This window comes from Tripterygium wilfordii, chromosome 13, assembly GCF_013401445.1.
Source record: "Tripterygium wilfordii isolate XIE 37 chromosome 13, ASM1340144v1, whole genome shotgun sequence".
Lineage (NCBI taxonomy): Eukaryota > Viridiplantae > Streptophyta > Magnoliopsida > Celastrales > Celastraceae > Tripterygium > Tripterygium wilfordii.
In genome coordinates this window covers 8,364,837-8,387,530 of record NC_052244.1, presented here as the reverse complement: position 1 = coordinate 8,387,530, position 22,694 = coordinate 8,364,837, and the positions used below count along the sequence as shown (strand labels likewise).

At 40.6% G+C, this 22,694-nt stretch overlaps 1 protein-coding gene across 1 annotated transcript; it reads right to left on the bottom strand.

Moving 5' to 3' along the window:
* Nucleotides 1-13,766: 13,766 nt before the first annotated feature.
* On the bottom strand, nt 13,767-19,768 carry LOC120013165. The gene is made up of 6 exons (XM_038864888.1): nt 18,373-19,768; nt 17,249-17,304; nt 16,911-17,141; nt 15,007-15,298; nt 14,569-14,765; nt 13,767-14,406 (listed from the first exon to the last, which is right to left on the bottom strand). Exons 1-6 carry the CDS (start codon nt 19,579-19,581, stop codon nt 14,253-14,255), a joined length of 2,139 nt encoding a protein of 712 aa, XP_038720816.1. The 5' UTR covers nt 19,582-19,768; the 3' UTR covers nt 13,767-14,252.
* Nucleotides 19,769-22,694: the final 2,926 nt, after the last annotated feature.

Below are 22,694 nucleotides of genomic sequence, written 5' to 3'. Positions count from 1 at the left end.
CAGGTGAGTTCGGTGCGAGTGATGGTGGTCAGTGACGGGTTATGCGAGCTGATGTGTAACCTCGAGCCGACTATTCTAGCGGAGCATGGATTTTGGTATTGTATTTTGTGTGTATTATACGTTTTGGTATCGAGTAGATATATTCTGCTGATCCACTGTTGCATATTTACTCTTGTCACGCCTCTCTCTCCTAAGGTATACCGAAGTGTACCTAAACCCATAAGAACGTGACCGGCAGGGGACCCCATCCCCCGAACCAACCCTTAATCCAATATACCTAAATTAACATATAAAATATATAAAATAGTAACAACTCCTGAAATATAACATGGGCATAGTCTCTCCAGAATACCACATATATACACCTATCGAAAACATCGGAGTATCTATACAACAGCGGAAATAAGAAGACTTATCTACCCGAGATCAGACTGAGCAAATAAGTAACATATATACAACTACAAAACCCCAAATCCTCAAAACTTGCTAAAGAAACAGCTCGAGGCTACACACCAGCTCATGCGTCCCGCCGCTGACCAGCATCACCTAAATCCAACTCACCTGAAAGGGAAACAAGAAGAGGGGTGAGCCAAGAAGCTCAGTAGGGCATAGAAAGGGAACACCGATATCAAAAAAATAAGAAATCCAGGGATATGACGCATAATATGCAGCACAATAAATATACAATCATTGGCAATTCACCCAAGTAATATGGTAGCCGATAAGACTATACATCATCGTAACCACAAACACTAGTCTCCGGTAATCCATAATCCATAATCCACCCCTGGACCCACCCTAATCCCCGTAGGGTGTCTCCCAGTCCAGGTCCACACCGAAACTGGATGAGGATCGGATATCCCGATAGCATAGCCTACACCAGAGAGCGTCCCCTGTGATGCACCTCACCTCAGACGGTCTACAGGTACGTACCCAGTTTACTGTATAATCCATCATAATTCAATATATTGGGCTCATATATGGGCCCCACAGTGTACCTCAACCTCCTCCAATCACCCCACTCCCAAAGACGTACCAACAATGATAATCAACATAGAATACATATAAATTATACAAACAGGTCGTATTTCCACCCCCGAAAACCGACAGATTCATAATATAATAAGAGTCCGTGAAACCGGAACCCTAGAATCACACGCAAGATACATAGAAAACCCCTACCTGAAAATCAGAAACCGAATACCCCGCACGCGTCCCCAATAAACCCCTAACTCTGAAAGTCAACCTGCTTCAAATCTCAACCGGGATCACCGTCTACATCGAAAAACACATTATACGAAAATACAGTTAAAATACGTTCGGTCAACTATGGTCAACGGTCAAAGTCAACAGTCAACGGGCAAACCGGATCAAATGGGTCAGAACCGGGTCGAACCGGGTGAAATGGGTCAAAACCAGGTCAAACCGGGTGAAATGGGTTAAAACCGGGTCAAACCGGGTGAAATGGGTCAAAACCGGGTCAAACCGGGTGAAATGGGTCAAAACCGGGTCAAATGGGTCAAACCGGGTTAAATCGGGTCAAACTGGGTTGAACCGGTCAACACATCAGTAAACCGAGTCAACTCGGCCTGACTCGGTCAACTCGGCCGGAACCCATTCAACGTCACCGCCGGCGATCCGGCCACCCAAACCTGCCAAATCTTATATCAAATTGAAGAGCTCGATGAAATGAACTCATAGGTACCTGAATTAAGCCAAACCGTCGCCGGAATCGGCCGGATCGACCAAAGAAAGTTCACGGTGGCCGGAACTTTAATCTCAGATTTCTCCCAAACCGGAGCTCCGATCGACGTGATTCAAGTTGGGTTACACTCGTCTCGTCCGTACGCTTCTTTTGATACCAGCCTTGACCGTCACCGTCGCCAGAATCATGAAATCACAGTTGAACCCATTTTAGAGAGAGAAAGAGGAGAGAGAGAGAAAATCGTGAGAGAAGAGGGTATTTTTGCAATTTTTTTTATTATTTTTTTTTATTTTCTTTAATTCTTCTTTTATACAATATTTTACTTTCAAAAACACCCATCTTTCAAAAACACCCCTAACTAAAATGTTCAAATTAACTTCAAAAATTTATAATAAATCCAATTTACATCCGATTCGAGTAATTCTTGCGCCAATAATTTTCTTTTTAAATCCCCCATTTATTAAAAATATTTTCATAGTTTTTTCTTGATTTAATTTTTATTCTCCCTAAATCCCGATTCACGATTACCGAGGTTCACTCCACCTCGATCAACGTGTCCAAATACCATAAATAGTGTATAATCGGGTTAGGATATTACATCCTTCCCCCCTTAAGAAAATAATTTCGTCCCCAAAATTAAAATCGTACCTAGGTAGTGAATAACTCCGGAAATCTAGCTCGCATGTCAGACTCCAACTCCCAGGTCGCCTCCTCAGCACCATAGTGCTGCCATATCACCTTGACTAAGGGTATGGTCTTCGATCGTAGCTGCCTCTCCTGTCTATCCGCAATCCTAATAGGACGTGTCTCAAAAGTAGCGTCCTCACCAATCTCCAAGGTAGACCAATCTCATATATGAGAAGGGTCCCTATGATATCTCCGTAACATAGACACATGAAACACACCATGTACCCCTGACAACTGTGGGGGTAAAGCTAATCGATAAGCTACTGTCCCCACTCGCTCCAAAATCTCAAATGGTCCTATAAACCTCGGAGCTAACTTCCCCGCTCTCCCAAATCTTTGGACCCCTCGCTTCGGACTAACCCTCAGAAACACGTGATCCCCCACCTGAAACTCTAGAGGTCTACGTCTCCTATCTGCATAACTCTTCTGACGTGACTGAGCTGTCAGAAGTCGTCGCCGGATCATTGTCACTACCTCAGTAGTCTGCTGCACCATCTCTGGACCCAATAATGGTCTGTCACCAACCTCTGACCAGCATAATGGTGATCTACAAGGTCTCCCATATAATGCCTCACATGGTGCCATCTGTATACTGCTCTGGTAGCTATTATTATACACAAACTCCACCAGAGGAATATGAGTCTCCCAATCTCCTCGGAAGTCTACCACACAAGTCCGAAGCATATCCTCCAAAATCTGAATGGTACGCTCACTCTGCCCATCAGTCTGAGGATGAAAAGCTGTACCGAAGTTCAGTTTCGTTCCTAGAACATCCTGAAAACTGCCCCAAAACCGTGAAGTAAATCTGGGATCCCGATCAGAGACAATACTCAATGGTACGCCATGCAGTCGGACTATCTCTGGTACATACAACCTGGTCAACGACTCTATCGAATCTGTCTGTCGAATAGGCATAAAATGAGCTGTCTTTGTCAACCGATCAACAACCACCCAAACCGCATCATGCCTCCGTGGAGTCATAGGTAAACCCATCACAAAATCCATAGTAAGATGCTCCCACTTCCACTCAGGTAATGGAAGCGGCTGTAACAATCCTGCGGGTCGTCGATGCTCTGCCTTTACCTGCTGACAGGTAAGACATCGAGTCACGGTCTGTGCAACATCTCTCTTCATGCCACTCCACCAATACTGTCTCCGTAAATCTTGATACATCTTAGTAGCACCAGGATGCATCGCAAATTGTGAATGGTGTGCCTCTCGAAGTATCTCCTCCCGTAACTCGGTATCCTCTGGGACCACTAACCGACCCCGGAATCTAACTCCACCGTCGGTACCTCTGACCCATCCCTCAATATCCTCAACTTCATCAAATAGTGTATTCCCCAACTGTGCATCCAACACCTGTTGTACAAGTGTCGGACGAGCAATCAAACTCCGTAAACTCAATGAGTCTCCACGCTCCCCCATATCCAGTCGATACTGACTAAGCGTATCCACTAACTCAAATTCACGGATAGCCAATCGAGCTACAACCAATCTCCTACTCAAGGCATCAGCCACCACATTGGTCTTGCCTGGATGATACTGTAAAGTAAAATCAAAGTCCTCAAGGTACTCCATCCATCTACGCTGTCTCTGGTTCAGATCTCTCTGAGTAAACAAATACCGGAGACTCCTATGATCTGAGAATACCTCGAATCTCTCTCCATAAAGATAATATCTCCACTGCTTTAATGCGAACACAACAACAGCTAACTCCAAATCATGCACCGGATAATTCCTCTCATGCGGCTTCAGTAGACGTGAAGCATACTCAACCACTCTGTCCTGCTGCATCAGCACACAACCCAATCCAACTCCTGAAGCATCACAATATACCTGATAACCAATATCTCTGTCTGGTATCACCAACACTGGTGGAGACGTGAGTCGAGTCTTTAACTCAAGAAAAGCTTGCTCACACTCGTCTGACCATACAAACGAAGTATCCTTTCGGGTCAACTGCGTCATCGGTACTGCAAGCCGCGAGAACCCCTCGATAAAACGTCGATAGTACCCTGCTAACCCCAAGAAACTGTGAATTTCTCCTACATTCTTCGGTCTCCTCCATGCTATCACTGCCTCCACCTTAGCTGGATCCACTGCTATCCCCTCCTGGGATATCACATGCCCTAAAAATTTCACCTGAGTCACCCAAAATTCACATTTGCTCAACTTGGCATATAATCTATGCTCCCTGAGCGTCTGCAGCACAATCCCCAGATGTCTAACGTGCTCCTCCTCAGTGGCTGAATAAATCAATATGTCATCAATGAACACAATCACAAACTGATCCAGATATGGCCTGAATACCCTATGCATCAAATCCATAAACGCTGCAGGTGCATTGGTTAGCCCAAATGGCATAACCAAGTACTCATAATGGCCAAACCGTGTACGGAAAGCTGTCTTCGGAATATCCTCCTCCCGGATCCTCAGCTGGTGATATCCTGACCTGAGATCAATCTTGGAGTAATAGTGGCTACCCCTCAATTGATCAAACAGATCATTAATCCTCGGCAACGGATACTTATTCTTCACTGTCACCCGATTCAGCTGTCGGTAATCCACACACATCCGCATCGTACCATCCTTCTTTTTCACAAACAGAACAGGTGCTCCCCAAGGTGAAGTGCTCGGTCTAATAAAACCCAACTTCTGTAAACCTGTCAACTGAGCGTCTAACTCCTTCAGCTCTGCTGGTGCCATCCTGTACGGTGGTATAGAAATAGGATCTGTACCGGGATACAACTCAATCACAAAGTCAATCTCCCTCTGCGGTGGCAACCCCGGTAAATCATCAGGAAAAACATCCATATAGTAATCCACCACAGGTATAGGAGTCAAAGACTCCTCCCTAGACTCTGAGGTAATCAAACCTGCTACAATACAATCGGTGTACTGAGGATTATCTAAAAAATGTGGACACGGAAGAAGTCTCGTCCCACGAAATCTAACCCTCCCCGCAGGTGTGGTCAGTGTAATCCTCCTCTCAGCACACTCCATAATTGCCTCATACTCAGTCAACCAATCCAATCCGAGAATAACATCAAAATCAGTAAATGGCATCACAAACAAATCCGCTCTAAACTCATGGTTTCCAAAACTAAATATACAGTCCCTACAGATACCACTAATCACGGTACCTGATCCTAGGGGCGAATCAACTATAAATCTCCTCGCCACTCCTGTAATCCCTAAACCTAATGCCTCAGCAAATGATGCAGAAATAAATGAATGCGTAGCACCAGTATCAAACAAGACACGTACCCAAGAACTGAATAAGAGAAACCTACCTCCCAAATGATCTCGCTCTGCTGGAACTGCATCAGGCCCGAGTGCATACACTCCACCTCTCTGGACCTGCTGCTGCTGCTGAGCTAATGGTCTACCACGTCCTGCAGGACCTCTTGGTGCTAGTGCTGGTGCTGAAACTGGAGCTGGAGCTGGAGCTCTCTGACCTCGAGGTGCTGGCGGAGCAGGTCCTCCACCCTGTGGGCAATCTCTCCGAGTATGTCCTGGCAAGCCACACTGAAAACATAACGGGTTGTTTGCCATAGGACAATCCCAACGCATACGGCCCACGTGACCACATGCATAGCAATGCTGAGGCTGCTGATCCCGTCTCAGAGCCTGACCCTGCTGATCCAATCTCTGCCTCTGCTGACCCTGTCTCTGCCCCTGCTGACCCTGTCTAGGACCCTGCTGTCCCTGCCTAGGTCCCCGATAACTCTGTCTCTGACTCTGAGAACTCTGCCCCTGACTCTGCTGCTGCACACGGGTATCAGTCCTCTGTCTGCGCTGACTACTCTCACCAGTAGTAGATGTAGAACTCTCAAGCTTCCTCTTATGAATCTCCCAATAATCCTTAATCTCCACTAAAGTCCTCTCAACTCCGAGTGCCTTATCAATACACTCGCGATAGGTGGTGATAGTCTGAGCTGCCAAGTGAGGTGAAATCTTTGGAGACAATCCTCTCCGAAATCTCAGTATCTTCTTTTCCTCAGTGGAAATATACTCCTCCCCATATCTCCCTAACTCCTCAAAGCGAGCCTGATACTGAGTCACTGTCATGTCTGGGGACTGAATCAACTCAAGGAACTCCTTAGCTTTAGCTACACGCACTGTCTGTGGTACATACTGTGCCAGAAAAACTGTCTCAAACTCCGCCCATGGCATACCCTCTCTGCCCCTGCTAACTGTCATCACCTCCCACCATGTAAAAGCATCACCCTCTAAAAACTCTGCAGCCAATAAAGCTCTCCTCTCCTCAGGAATCCGCAAGGAAGTCATCTTCCTGCGTAGCTGGCGAAGCCACTCCTCTGCTGCCACAGGATCTATCACTCCCCTATAAACTGGAGGGTTCGTCTTTCGTAACTCAGCTAGCTCCTTGATCGAAGTATCAATCGCCAAAGGAGCTGCCTGCGCCTCAATAATCTGTCCTGCACCCTCCTATAACCCACCTAAAATAGGAACCTGTGCTGGATCCTCAGCAGGAGCCTGTAATGCAACTGGGGCTGGAGCGGCAATCTGTGTCACAAGTCCGGTAACAGTCTGCCCAAGTGCTCGCACCAACTCAGTAACATCACGGACCTCCTGCCGTAAAGTAGTTACTACTGCCTCTACCCCCTGTGGTGCTGGCTGTACCAGTGGTACCTCCCCAATATCGTCTACTGGAGCTACATACGCTCCTCGCCTGCCCCCGCCCCTCCCACGTCTCACACCCCTACCACGTCTCGCACCCCTACCTCTCCGTCCCCGCCCACGCTCCAATGGAAACACCTCCGGCATACCCGCCTCACCTACCACCTGAGGCTCATCTGCCTCATGTCGTCCCCTACCCCCTCCATGTCCTCGCACCCGAGTATTACGTGTGCCAACCATATCTACAAAATTTAACACACGTATACATAAATCTAAAAGCAAGAAACACAAAAATAAAAACTCACCAGGTCAGCCGGGAAGCGCATGATATGTAGCCAACGACATAACTTAGGTAGTCTAACCCCATAAGTATCTAAACCTACAGCTCCGATACCAAACTGTCACACCCCTCTCTCCTAAGGTATACCGAAGTGTACCTAAACCCATAAGAACGTGACCGGCAGGGGACCCCATCCCCCGAACCAACCCTTAATCCAATATACCTAAATCAACATATAAAATATATAAAATAGTAACAACTCCTGAAATATAACATGGGCATAGTCTCTCCAGAATACCACATATATACACCTATCGAAAACATCGGAGTATCTATACAACAGCGGAAATAAGAAGACTTATCTACCCGAGATCAGACTGAGCAAATAAGTAACATATATACAACTACAAAACCCCAAATCCTCAAAACTTGCTAAAGAAACAGCTCGAGGCTACACACCAGCTCATGCGTCCCGCCGCTGACCAGCATCACCTAAATCCAACTCACCTGAAAGGGAAACAAGAAGAGGGGTGAGCCAAGAAGCTCAGTAGGGCATAGAAAGGGAACACCGACATCAAAAAAATAAGAAATCCAGGGATATGACGCATAATATGCAGCACAATAAATATACAATCATTGGCAATTCACCCAAGTAATATGGTAGCCGATAAGGCTATACATCACCGTAACCACAAACACTAGTCTCCGGTAATCCATAATCCATAATCCACCCCTGGACCCACCCTAATCCCCGTAGGGTGTCTCCCAGTCCAGGTCCACACCGAAACTGGATGAGGATCGGATATCCCGATAGCATAGCCTACACCAGAGAGCGTCCCCTGTGATGCACCTCACCTCATACGGTCTACAGGTACGTACCCAGTTTACTGTATAATCCATCATAATCCAATATATTGGGCTCATATATGGGCCCCACAGTGTACCTCAACCTCCTCCAATCACCCCACTCCCAAAGACGTACCAACAATGATAATCAACATAGAAAACATATAAATTATACAAACAGGTCGTATTTCCACCCCCGGAAACCGACAGATTCATAATATAATAAGAGTCCGTGAAACCGGAACACTAGAATCACACGCAAGATACATAGAAAACCCCTACCTGAAAATCAGAAACCGAATACCCCGCACGCGTCCCCAATAAACCCCTAACTCTGAAAGTCAACCTGCTTCAAATCTCAACCGGGATCACCGTCTACATCGAAAAACACATTATACGAAAATACAGTTAAAATACGTTCGGTCAACTATGGTCAACGGTCAAAGTCAACAGTCAACGGGCAAACCGGATCAAATGGGTCAAAACCGGGTCCAACCGGGTGAAATGGGTCAAAACCGGGTCAAACCTGGTCAAACCGGGTTAAATCGGGTCAAACTGGGTTGAACCGGTCAACACATCAGTCAACCGAGTCAACTCGGCCTGACTCGGTCAACTCGGCAGGAACCCATTCAACTTCACCGCCGGCGATCCGGCCACCCAAACCTGCCAAATCTTATATCAAATTGAAGAGCTCGATGAAATGAACTCATAGGTACCTGAATCAAGCCAAACCGTTGCCGGAATCGGCCGGATCGACCAAAGAAAATTCACGGTGGCCGGAACTTCAATCTCAGATTTCTCCCAAACCGGAGCTCCGATCGACGTGATTCAAGTTGGGTTACACTCGTCTCGTCCGTACGCTTCTTTTGATACCAGCCTTGACCGTCACCGTCGCCGGAATCATAAAATCACAGTTGAACCCATTTTAGAGAGAGAAAGAGGAGAGAGAGAGAGAGAAAATCGTGAGAGAAGAGGGTATTTTTGCAATTTTTTATTTTTTTTTATTATTTTCTTTAATTCTTCTTTTATACAATATTTTACTTTCAAAAACACCTATCTTTCAAAAACACCCCTAACTAAAATGTTCAAATTAACTTCAAAAATTTATAATAAATCCAATTTACATCCGATTCGAGTAATTCTTGCGCCAATAATTTTCTTTTTAAATCCCCCATTTGTTAAAAATATTTTCATAGTTTTTTCTTGATTTAATTTTTATTCTCCCTAAATCCCGATTCACGATTACCGAGGTTCACTCCACCTCGATCAACGTGTCAAAATACCATAAATAGTGTATAATCGGGTTAGGATATTACATCTCTAGTGGTTTAGGTGGTTATTACTATTGTTATTACGTATGGTTATTTGGTTTAATTATCTGTTTGGTTTAATTATCGGTTTAGGAACTGGTTTGGGGGATGGGGTGTCCCCTGCCGGTCACGTCTCTGTAGATATAGGTATACTTCGGTATACCTTAGGGGAGAGGGGCGTGACAGATTTGATCCATAAAAGAATTTGGGTCCAAAACAAGGATTTGGTATAACCTAAACCCAACCCAAGTATTCCTCTACAGCAAACCAAAGCACGTAAACAACAAATTTTAAGAACAAAATCAAGCTTTTGCAAGGGAATGGTAGAAGACAAACATGTTCAGCAGAGAAGAGAATGACTAAAATTGGTTAGTGACATAAAGCGGGCAAGACACACAACAATGAAGCCAGCGACCTGACATGCCTGACTCCATATCAAAAAGTCCCTCCCATACGGGGATAGGATCTCATGAGAGAAGAAACTTATGAGTTCGGGGCTTCTTGCCAAAATGGGTATTCAAGAGAGGAAAAACAAAATCAAACCAAGATAATTTCAAACACTTTATATTAAAACAGAGTAATCTTTGTAAAGAAGTGGCAAGAAAGACCTCCTCCATACGGGGACAGAATCCCACGAGAAGGAGGCTTCTTGTTTGAAGCCAACTCTCCTTGGTAGTGAAGGAAATCAAAAATTGGTGTTCTCATATAGTGAAGGAAAGCCAACTCTCCTTTGAGGGGTTCTCATATGTTCAAACGACCATATAGTGAATGGACTAGGTTTTCTGAAGCTTTTTATTTCAAGGGTCAAGATTATATATTGCATTGAAGAGACCAGATTTGAAGATAATGTTTGATCCTATGATTGAGAGATGGAGAGAGCTTGGACACAAAAGAGGGGTCTCCCTCTCATTCATTTCTTGAAGAAGCCATTGTTAAACTTGAAGAAATCTTTGCTCTCAACATTCTCAAGCCTTCAAAGCCATCTTTGCTACTCCAAATTGCTTCTACCCGAGCCGTACAATCTCAAAACTTCCTTATCTACTTGCTTTTGCAAAGAGGGAGTGCTTATCATTTTAGGGCTCAAATCTAGATTTTTGAAATACCTCACTTAGGCTTACATTCTATACTATCCATGAGATATTTGTTGTAATTCTTGAGTGTTCCCCCCCCATATTAGCTTGAGCTAACCTTGAGTGAATCTATTGTGCCCAATTTTGTAAAAGTCTCTTTATTGGGCAGAAACCTTGAAGAGGTTGAGTTTGAGAAAGTTTTTGAAACCGTTGGAGTTTGAGGGAGTTCTTGAAACCCTAGTTGTTGTGAGTTTTGTGGAGCTCTTGTGAAAATTACACCCTTAGTGGATTTAGGAATCCTAGGTTGAACCTAGATAGTGGATGTAGGAGAGGGCTCTGAACCACTATAAATCACTTAAAAAAGGGATTGCTATTGAAATTTGGGGATATAATTCACCCCTCTTAGGTGAACCTAGGTCCCTCAATTGGTATCGGAGCTAGATCTGCTAAAACATAGGACTAACACCCTTATTAGTGTTTTTATGGCTTACACATGTTTGCATGTTGAGATTGAAGGCTCTCTATAGATCAGTCCACCTATCTTTGATGGTGCCTACCTATTTTAGAAGAATAGAATGAGAACAATCATTAGATCTAGAGGCATAGATGTATGAAGGATAGTAAGGGATGGTCTTCATTGTCCTAGTAAGAGTGGAGATTAATGGATAAATAAGAACATTGAATTAATATGCTTAAATGCCTATGCTATTAATCTCTTTCATATTTTTCTTAGTAGATATGGGTTTGACCACATTTCTGGGTGTACAAATGCTAAACAAATTTGGGAAATGATGGAAAAAAAAGTATGAAGGATCAAAAGACGATGTGTGCCTAGTGACCAAAGTGGAGGAGACCTATAATGATGAAGAGAAAGAAATCAAGGCCAACCTTTGCATGGTGGCAAAGAAGAAGAGTTGTCATCCATTTCGGATGATATGATAAATGATTCTACACTCCCCACTTATGATGAATTGAGTGATGTGTATGATGCTCATTGTGCTTTAATTTCTAAATAGAAGGATGCTAGAATAAAAATATTTGGGCTTGTTAAAAGTGAGAAATCACATGTGGATGAGATTAGTGACTTGAATGCTAAGTATGTTGATTTTAATGCTAAACATCATGATACGTGTTTTTCACTTGATGTTTTGACGAAAGAAAATGAAGATCTTATAGAGCAATTGTCTATGCATGCTTCTAGTAGTAACATGACAAATTGTATTACTTCAAAAATTCATGATTTTGATGTCTTGTATACTAGAGTGCGTGAATTAGAAGAAGAGTTGAGAACATGGGATGAGTATGAATTCATAATTTTGAACCACTCTACTTCTTTGCAAATTGAACTTGATGATGTGAAAGAAAAATATATGGAGTGTGTTTGGAAACTCCTTTATTATTTAGTTCCTAAAAACGATTTTGAGTTTAGATTTTGAAAAGAGTTTTGGCAGATAGAGGGCATCAATTTCAAAATTGGGAAGCGGGCCTTTAAAACTCCGAAACATCTTTCAATCACCATCCCATTGATGAGTGCCGATAGTTGAACAATTCATTGCGTGTCCGTGGTCCTCTACCTCGATCATGATACTCTTGTATATGATATCGACCTCTTTCTATAAGGTGGTAAGAAGCCGGCGGTGCAAGGGTATCTGGAATCAACAAAATAATATTGGTTTGCATGGTTTAAATTTTTTGAATTAGTTGACATACATATATAAAAAATATAGCTAAATTTATACTAAAAGTTATGTAGATACTTCCAACTAGATGTTAAAATTTATTTTCTAATCTTGTTATTGCATCTAGAAAGACTTGAGTCATTTGTTGTGCCTTCCCATCCCGTGTATACGAAGGTAAACATATTAAAGTCGCAGACACACATGATGTTCGAAGTTACAATTGATTTTCTCCCTCTACAAGCAATTAGTTTTCAATGGGAGCCCATACACTTATATGTGTATCGTCAATGGCCCCAATACAATTCAATAAACACAAAGTGTGAAGTTAACAAACTTTCAGGGATTCTGCAAAATAAATAAAGTATAACAATAACGATTTTGGGTTTACCTCGAACCATGGATAATATTTTGAGTTTTGTTTGTATTTATCCGGCAACTCGGTTGACCCTTATTTTATGAGGTATCTACATAGCATATAAGTAAAGAATAATTTTAGTAGTATTCCTGAACACTCAAATATGGTGTTGATCTTAATCGAAGATTTCGCTACTTTTTCAACATAGAGAGATAAACAAAGAGAGTGAGAGAGAGACTGTGATGCATGGATATAAGCGGATGGTGATCGAGCTAGAGAGAGTTCAAGAAATTGCATACCTGGATCTACCAAGGGGAGAGAAAGAAGAGAAGAGCGTGCTGCGGCTAGGATTATCGAGTGATGTCGAGAGATACGCGAGGTTACGAAAAACCGTTTCACGTCAATACTTGAAAACTGTTTCGAATGTTTTAGTTAAAATCGATTGAAAACGATTAAAGATTTTTTTTGTTTTTCAGTTTTTAAAAGCAACAAATGAGAAACTCTTTTTTTAAATTGTTTAATGGAAACTACAACCAATGAATTTTAACCTTATTTAAAATTTTCAAAAGCTGAAAACCATTTTCAAAACGCTTACCAAACACGCTCATGATGTTAGAAATTCAATTTTCTAAATTCTCTATAAGTTCATCTAAGCTTGATGATTTGCTTGCCTCTCAAAGCACTACCTTGATAAGAGTGAACTTGGATTTGATCCAATGAAACTCAAAGAAACTTTGAGTGGTGTAGGTACCATGGCCAAGCCTTCAAAAATAAAATAAAATGGTAGTATGCAATTTTTTATCCTTAAATTGTTTAGTTGACCTTAACCTTAGATGTTAACATAAGAGTATAATATATTCCACAATCTACATTCAACAACTTAGAACAATTCAGCTTTGTCATTTTTTAAATGAATTTTTTTATTATACAAAAAAATACACCATTGATTCAAAATCATGTATATTTTATATTTCCTATTTTTAATATTTTTTTCAAAAATTTATGTGAGCCCTAAACAGCTCACTTTCCGGCCGCCGAGCCCCTCATTTCGCATGCTATGAAAATGTCACATATTTAAATCTTCCTAGCCGCGGGATTCATTTTTTCGATGTGAACACAGTTCTGCACTTAATTTGTTACAAGTCTCCATAATTCTGCAATCTAGGAAATGGATTACTCGAGCCAACCAATTCCACAAAGCATTCACTGCAAGTATATAACTATAGTAACCATTGTTATTGACAGCATCGGCTTTGATGAGTTTCCAGCACTGGAAATGCAGACTATATGAAACATATTATTGCCAGGAAAGGGGATATATGAAGCCATTCCTAACTGCATCCATGTGGTGTGCCTCAGACTAATTCTTCACCATCCGTTCACCATGCAGAAACAGGAAAAGGGAAGCGATGTTTCAACAAGACTAATTTCTTTTCCCTTTCCCAGATGTAAAATTGTTGCCCAAAATTCAATAGAAAATATTCACTCAAAATTCCTATATCTTCTTCTGTGAAACCTCTGCTCAAGGCCAGATGACAAATATCAAATCTCAAGGTATTCTATACAAAATGTCATTGGTCAGGGCAGGGCAGGTTCTTCTATACCACATCATACCCATCAAACTCTCTCACTCTCTATCTAAATGACATATCCAATAGACAGCCAATTTGTACTGATCAGGAATTCGCAGACCAATCGTAGTCTTGGTACACAATGTTAATTGGGCCTCCATCACTCAATAGATGCGTTAAAAGACCTGCCTTTGTTGCATCCAAGTAATTGATGATCCATTTCAGGATTTCTTTCTCTTGCCCAAAATCAGCACTGAACCTGTATTGAAAATTTTAACTAAGTTTAGAGACGAAATTGAATGAAAGAAGCAACATTCACATACTTGTCAGGAATCTCATGTTATTAACTTCCTTTTCAAAATATATAAGCAAACAAGCAGCTAAAAATATCTTTAAAAAGAAGCAAGCTCTTATCACTCACCATTTAATGATCCGCGTAAGATGAACTGTCCTCTTTTCCAAGTCCACCTCCATTCTACTCTTTTGAAAGAAGTCTCTTGCAGCATACCGTAATTCAGATTCAATCCCTTGGGGTGTGAAGAACCTTACTATTGGACTCGACCTTGTCCCATTGCAAAGTCCAAAATGAATTAATGGATTCACTTTGGGAAGAGCAATCTGCAATATATATCACAAAAATAAGTCCTTATGCAGCTTCCATTAACAGAAATTGGTTTACGTGACTAAATTGTGTTTATGCTTCATTATAATGCTTAGAAAACCAAGTTGTTTAATGTTTTACGTTTTCTTATCCTTTCTTCTGGATGAGTAAATAGAAAAATACTTTTCCGGATGAACATAATTATATATTTTATAACTTATAGTTTTCTCAGAAAGTAAACTGATGGAAATTCTTTACCTCTAAGCGCCCGTCTCCGGTACCAAAGGGCTTGACCAAGGAGTAGGGCGCTCTCCGGTTGCTTCTGAGAATGCCGTTCTTTATTGTATTGAGGGAGTACGGATACCCTCCTACAATATACTGGAAATCAGAAGAGATAGATCTACTATCGTTCATCCCTTCAGGATGCCCTAGCCTAATTACAGCATGGATCACCATTGCATTATGCAAATTCAGAAAGAAGGCCAACTTCTCGTGAGGTGACAATTCAAGGAGGTTTAACCTTTGAAGATCTTGAGTCAAATTTACATATCTGTGCGAAGGACAGAGAGAAGAATCATTTAGAAAATTACTATTATTAAAAGATTTCGTGGATGCTGGCAGTTCCAGAAGCTAGCAATACGCATAAATAATGTAAATTTGAAGAGAACGAACATATGCACCTGTCAATGGAATTCAAACAAAAATATAAAATTCCTCTACGGTTATTGTTCTCCTAGTTTTAATTTACGGACTCTTAGCTGGACAAATCATATGATGCTTTGAATTAGTCCCGATGAATATTGTTGAGAACAGCGTGGCATGATATAAGCTTACAGTCCACTGAAGGAACAAAGGAGTCAATACTGAAGCTACTAGATCCTAGACAAACTGTTATGTCTTTTAATGGTCTTACACAATGCCTCAAGGATTAAAGGAAAAGAAAGATTAAACTCTGCGCCATGATAAGAAGTACAGACAAATAAAATAATAAGCAAAGAGCAAGCATCAGAATATAACTAATAAAAAACCCATCCGAAATTGAGAAAACAAACTCATCTTCATCATTTAAACCAGGCACATTTATAAAGTACATCATCTCCAGAAACCGGAGTTATTAAGAAAAAAGAGACAGGAAATGTCAATTGCTCAGAAGGAAAAAAATTGATATCCCGGTTTGACAAGAGAGCACATATTTAGTTATCTCTGAGTAAGTCCTTCATGATGTATTAAATTATTGAATTGTATCACTCAAATATGCCAGCGAGAATCACAATTTCAATTAAAATGACATTAATCTTTTATTTCATTGTACGAGTTTCTCAATACACCAACCACATGATTCACACATGATTCACTGAGGTTAGAAGGTATTACCATTGCCATGCAAATAAAGGAGATTTAATAACTCAGTTTATGATACAATTCTATTGTTTAATTTTCACTAGAACCAGAAGTTCTGAAAAATTAGTGCAATTATTGTAATATGCACTTAACAAAGCACATCTACGTGCATGTGTGTGTAGTTATTTATTCAAAAGAAGAGGGGAGCAAGTCTTTGAATCAAGTGGGAAATTCTCCCCCCACTTGTGAAGATTGACCCTTCCTTCATTAATTGATTTACCAATCATATCACATGTATAACTGTATAAGAATCTTTCACACTTATTTAAGCAGTCTAGTAGATGTTCATGACCTCATCTATCATCGATGAACAGTTTACACAGCATTTATATCAATGAATCTTAGTTCACATTCCATAAATACACAGCAATGGTGATCTATTTGGCCATTTTCAACTAATAAATTTGGTTCTGCTATTTTTTTTCGCTACTTCCTACTCCCAGTACTCATCCTATTAACCCTCACTTTACCGAGCACTAAAGCAAAATGGACTCATCTACTGCCGTCTTCACAATCTTATTTGTTCAGTTAGATCCATTTGAATAAAAAAATTTCAAGAGACCAAAATAGAATGGGTTCTTCTTGGAGCATTGACCAACTATGCCAATTCAAATTTTCTAAAAGCAAGTTTTTGTTGCTTGCGGTAGATCAAGTTTAAAAACTCAAAATTAACATAGATCCAAGATGACAAAATCTTTCCCGGTCAAATGGAATAAGGGAATAAAAAAGAAGCAAAGGAAGAGTATGCAATGAGATCATACCTCCGGAATTCCTCACTCTTGCTGATGTTTGCATAATCAACATGGCACCTGTTGTCAGAGGTGTACGACTCAAGTATGGCAGACATTATTTTGGTGAGCCTTTGGCAAACCATAGATGCCGGCTTAGGTTCACAATCATTTGTAAATCCTCGGAAATTGTAGCATTTGGGAATAAATGGTTCATGCTCTAGAAAACGGTAAAAATGGTTTCCATCTTCAAAATCATTCTGCCTACGAGCATGAAACATATATAACATAAGAAAAAAAGAACCTGTATGCATAAAGAAACCAAACCAACAATTATATATGTTCATGTGCGCTGAAAAAAATTTGCTTACCCAAAGACATGATGGATGAAGTGCTTCCTTGCTAGCTGCTTTCCAACATCAATGGCCTACAGGAGTTGTCATATCGAACTAATATCGTCATCTATAAAAGGAACTTCCATCGGGTGTGCACATAGGTAATATAATAATTGCATGAAAACAATGGATGCTTAAATTCAATCTTGAATTAACCTGGGACTCAATTTAAAACTTAAAATAAGCAAGTTTTGAATGAATTTTTTTGTTTTGACAATAATAGCTTTATAACAAAAGTAGCAGGAAGAAAAATCCTTGAGGATTCTGATGAACTAATTACAACCTAAATGTTGACTGATGAACTAATTTACAAGCTAATTAATGTTGACATCATGCAATATAGATCTGGAAACTCATTAATTATTTACTTCAAACAGATAAACTACTCTAACGAGAAATTCTTGCAACTCAGGATAAGAGTAAATGAAAAGGAAAAACAAAATTTAACGTATGGGACCCCAAAAAATGATCAAAAAATTGCAATTGTTCGAGTTTACCTTTTAAGTTCATTGAAATTTATGAAAACAATAAACTGCACTTTAATTAGAATTAAATTAAAACAAATACCTGTTTAAGTTCATTGAAATTTTGTAAACATGTCACACAAGTAAAATACTTGCGAGATTTGAACGGCAAGCAATTCAATGACGGTTTATTAAGCTTCAAAGGACTTCTTTCAAACAAAACTTTACTTTTTGTTTGTCAGCCTTGTCTTTTTTGAGCTAATCTGGAATATAATATACAGACTATAATCCCTGATACACTTCTTGTCATAGTTGTTGTTAAGATATGAATTGATTAACTTCATGATGTATTTCACTATTTGTTTTTAGCAAACGAGGCTGTTATTGTCTGTCATCATACCAGTTGCGTGTCCGCCATCATTAGTGTTTTGCCATAGAAAGCACCAATGCCTCAATAACCATAAAAGCAAAATTATATTGATTATTATTCTATTCGAAAATTAAAAATCAATAGAGTCAGCAACTTAGTCATCGATCAAATCCAAGGTCAAATATTTTATTGGTGATAAAATGGGGAGTACGTTTTTGTTTTTTTAAACCGCGACACAGGGAATCAAACAACGGTCAGATTCGTACCTTCCTCCTGCCGCAGTCCAAGTGATGGATCAGCACCTCCACAAGCTCAGCCCCTGCGAAGCAGTTCTTGACGATCTTCATTTTCATTAGACGGTCCTGGATGGGCAATCTCTGATGCAACACCCTCACGATCGTCACCATCTCGTCCGTCGATTCCTCCTCCGGATCATCAAACCCGTACACAGGCGGTGCAGGCGAACCATCAGGACATTTCTTGCCTAACATTTCCTTCAACCTGTGCTCAAAACACCCACTGTTCCTCAACGAATTCAACGCCACAAGACCTCCAAACAGCTTCTCGTTGAAGAAAATCTGCGGCACCTGTGAGCTCCCTGTCCTCTCGATCAACTCTTTTTCTCTCTGAGGATAAACGTCGATGTTGATTTCAACGAACTTCAATCCTCTCTCCCTGAAAAACGTGCGGACTGCTGTGCAGTCTCTGCAGTTCGATCTCGAGAAGAAGCTTATGAGACCTTTGAGCTCTTCGTCTTCGTTTTTGAGCTTGACGATTACTTTGAGTCCGGAGATGTTGAACTCGGTCACTTCCGAGTCCACCGAGTTCATTTTCGAATCGTCAAAGTCGCCGCTATCTTTAAGAGAAGACAACCGTTTCGCAATCGCCGCGGATATGCTGTTGCTTCTCTCGCGTATAAACTTGCCGATCGCAGGCATGTCGACGTTAAGATTCTCCGTCAAGGATTGCGATCGGATCAGCTCGTTAGAATCGTCTTCGCCAGACGGAGGTGGTGTGGTTGAGATGGAGACGCCAGGTGGTGCCTCTGGCTTCGGCAGCTGTGCAAGAGGCTGCTCAATCCCTTCATGCCCCCTGATTTCTTTTCCAACGGTTATGTCATGATTCTCGCGAGTATCGGGAGCGCTATTTCCTATTTCCTGCGATAATGTTGTTTCCGAATCGTTAACAACGATATCTTCTACGTCGCGCTTCCCCATCTCGATTTCCGAAAACTCTTCCTCTTCTCGTGTCAAACGTTCCTCCGGAGCTTCAACAACAAAATCATTAGAATCTTGAATATCTTCATCTACACTATTTTCGCAGTTTAAAATTCGAGAATCAGAGTGCAAATCGTGAGCATATCCATTCGAAATCTTCTCGAGATTCCCGTTGATTTTATTCCCGGCGAAAACTCCATCGTCCAGCAAGTGCCTTTTCTCACCGGCGACGGCGTGTTCTCGGTTGGATAAGCCCATTGATTGAATTGAAATGGAGAGATTACTTTAGAAAAACAAAGAAGCCATGGGAGGAGAAAGGCGACAAAATCGAAAGCGAAGAAAACGATGGAGAGGAAACGAATAAACCGGAGGGGGTTTTATGGAGGAGATTATGGGAGGTTTAACCAAAGAAATGATACAGGAAGGGGTCAGCAACGTGAAGACATGACATGATGTCCCCAAACGACGTCGCTTTGGTCAGCAGCTCAACCGGCGAAACTGCTCACAGATTGTGTGACGCCGGCCCGTTGAGATATTTTTGGCCCCACTTTGCGCGTTATTTTAATTTTTAGGTGATGAGTGAAGGGTTTTAATGTAAATTCAGAATCAATGGCCGCTAATCTAGCACTTAATAGTTAGGACGAATCCAAATTTATCTGACTTGGCTGAGTCAAACTTGATTTTGAAAAGTCAATGCAATCCACTTGGGATTGCGATGATCCAGGTGATATAAATGGGGCTGATTTTTATCACCTATAGATGATGTAATCTTATTTTGATTATCAATTTTGAACGTGTCCAGAGGGCACACCCGGTCATGGTCCATATGTCGTCGCCTAAACGTGTTTGGACTAATTTGTATACCATTTTTATTTTTGTTTATAATATAGAGAAGGTTGATATTTTCCATTTCTAGTTTAGAAGAAAAATAAAAAATAAGGTAATAAATAATTTTTTGACTTAGTGTTAATATAGGAAAAGCAAGTTTGGAAACAATCTATTAAGTAACAAATAGTGGAATGTGATAATACCAAAAATATTCGGGTTGGGAGGGACTCCAATTCTTGATTCCAATATTAGGGTTTAGAAATTTTAATATTTAGAATTTTTTTTCGAAAACTTACTATATTATAACATTTTAAACACCAAAATACTCAATCACACATTTTAATTCATGATTTAACATGGTTTTGATAGAGAATTGGAGCTAAAAATTGGAGCAAGAATGGGAGCTGGGATGCTAACACGTGACACCACACAGATGGAAAAAGAGGAGATCGAGTTGGGGAGCGTCTCGATCAACCTATATATCACCTCGTTCTATGCTTCTCGACATGGCTTAACTAGTGGCCTTGGGGGATGACCAAAAGACTTCGAAATAACTTACCACCGATCAGGAAGAAAATCTGTTAGGATATCTACAAAGAGATCTTTATGGACTCACCGTCGAAAATATCCCCCCAATTAGGAAGAAAATATGTTAGGATATCTACAAGAGATCTTTGGGGATTCACCCAAAAAAAATCTCTCTCCAATCAGGGGCAATCAGTAATTCAAAAGCCATATATAAGGAGAACTCCATTCAGGTAAAACTCTCTCACTTTTCGCTCTTCACTACTTGTTAAGGAGAAAGTTTTGAATACCGACACTATAAAAAACTATGAATTTTGCTACGGAAATTACCTGCATAACTAACTTGAGAGTTGAAATGTCCACCTAAGGCATACCTTGGGGACCCAAATCTTATGTTTTCTACATGTGCAAAGACAAAACATCAACCTCCTAATATTTAGTCTGATAAACTAAGACGTCAATAAAAATTGAGTAACTGGATATGATAACGAGCAATTGAGATTTGAGAAGTCACGATTTTCCACGTCATCATAAGGATATAAATGGTAGAATTTTGAAAGGTGGAATTTCAACATTTTGCGCTATAATTGAATATATTCAAAGGATATTTGGTTCTTATCAAAAATTATGATCTCCTTTTTTTTTCCAATTGTTTTAGTTATTAATCTTTCACTCTCTTTTTTCAAATGTCCTTTTTATTTTTCTATTGAACTAGGGGGACCATTTGATTGTAAACAAATTTCTTATTAGCTACTACCACAAGACCCAGAACATTTCAACTCTAAAGTATGGCTTATAGATGTGTGACTGAGAGAAAGGCGACTCATTCAAATACGTTTCCCAAAAATTATTGGTCGCATGACACTTTTTCTTTGGAATTTTAAAGAGCTAAACTAAAAAACTATTAAGATTTAATTGCTCAAGAATTGGTCTACATTATGATAAAAAAATTTAGAAAAAGTAGGTTTGTGATTGATGTTGCTCAAAATTTAGTCTAGTTATGAGGATGTCATAAGAGCTGAGATCGAAGGTAGGATGATCCTCATGAGAGTGAAAGCTAATCTACATAGGAAAACACATAAGCTATGGGAGGCCCGAGGGTGTGCTCGGGACAACTGCTTCGACACTCAAGCAAGCATCTCAATCAAAAAGGGAGAGTGTTCAGTGTTCGAAACTCTCTTCTCTCAAGTCGCTCTTTAGTATGTTAAAGTTACCGAGTTTGAATCTTTTACATGGTTGGAGGGTCCCCTATTATATGAGCTAGGAAGGGTCGGTTATAGGAGATCGTGGGTATCTCCTCATTAATGAGTGAGATCGTGGATGAGAACGTGGGTTAGTGGACCCAATATTTACTCCCCTAGTAACTGATCTCTACGTGGGTTCTTATTAATGGAGCATGTTCCCTTCTCCTCATACCGAGCATACTTGCTCGGTGGGGTGCCGAGCTAACGAGGAGCTCTTCCCTCGCTCTTTTCACTTGTTCTCCCAAAGATGTTCATTTATTTATACCACATGTTAAGACATGTGTCACTGATGCAGTGGGCTTTTGTTTAGCAAGCCCATTTGGGAATGGAAATAGGTTGCACCTTGATTTGGTTAGTACTCAAGGCCTAGGCCCATGAAGTTAGTAATATCCTCTTTACAGGAATGGCAGTAGCTTAAGGGAGCTTAAATTTGGATATTTTGGTTAAAGTTTAGGTGTTCTTAGTTTTCTTCTAGTTTGGGTTCTTCAACCTGTTACACAAGCAATCAATCGACATTAGGGGTTCTCCCCGTTGGTTAGTAATCTCCTTTCTATTCTGATTGTGCAACTTCTTATTGTATTTATAGGTATTAAGAACCATGAACATGTATGTATTTGTTGGAGATTAGTTAGGTTTTAGATTTTGAACAAATCTCTGGAGAGATTATCTTAATGTTGGTCTTTCTTATTAACAAGTTATACCTTGTATTGCATCCTGGATATCTCAAGTAATAGATATTGGTGTCTTTCATGGTGTAATTGATAGTTGCTACCT

Coding starts and splice junctions, on each gene's coding strand:
- LOC120013165 (XM_038864888.1), bottom strand. CDS start 19,581: ATGGGCTTATCCAACCGAGAACACGCCGTCGCCGGTGAGAAAAGGCAC. Junction 17,142..17,248: donor TTCATCCATCATGTCTTTGG/GTAAGCAAATTT, acceptor TCATGCTCGTAG/GCAGAATGATTTTGAAGATG. Junction 14,766..15,006: donor CCGGAGACGGGCGCTTAGAG/GTAAAGAATTTC, acceptor TATATATTGCAG/ATTGCTCTTCCCAAAGTGAA.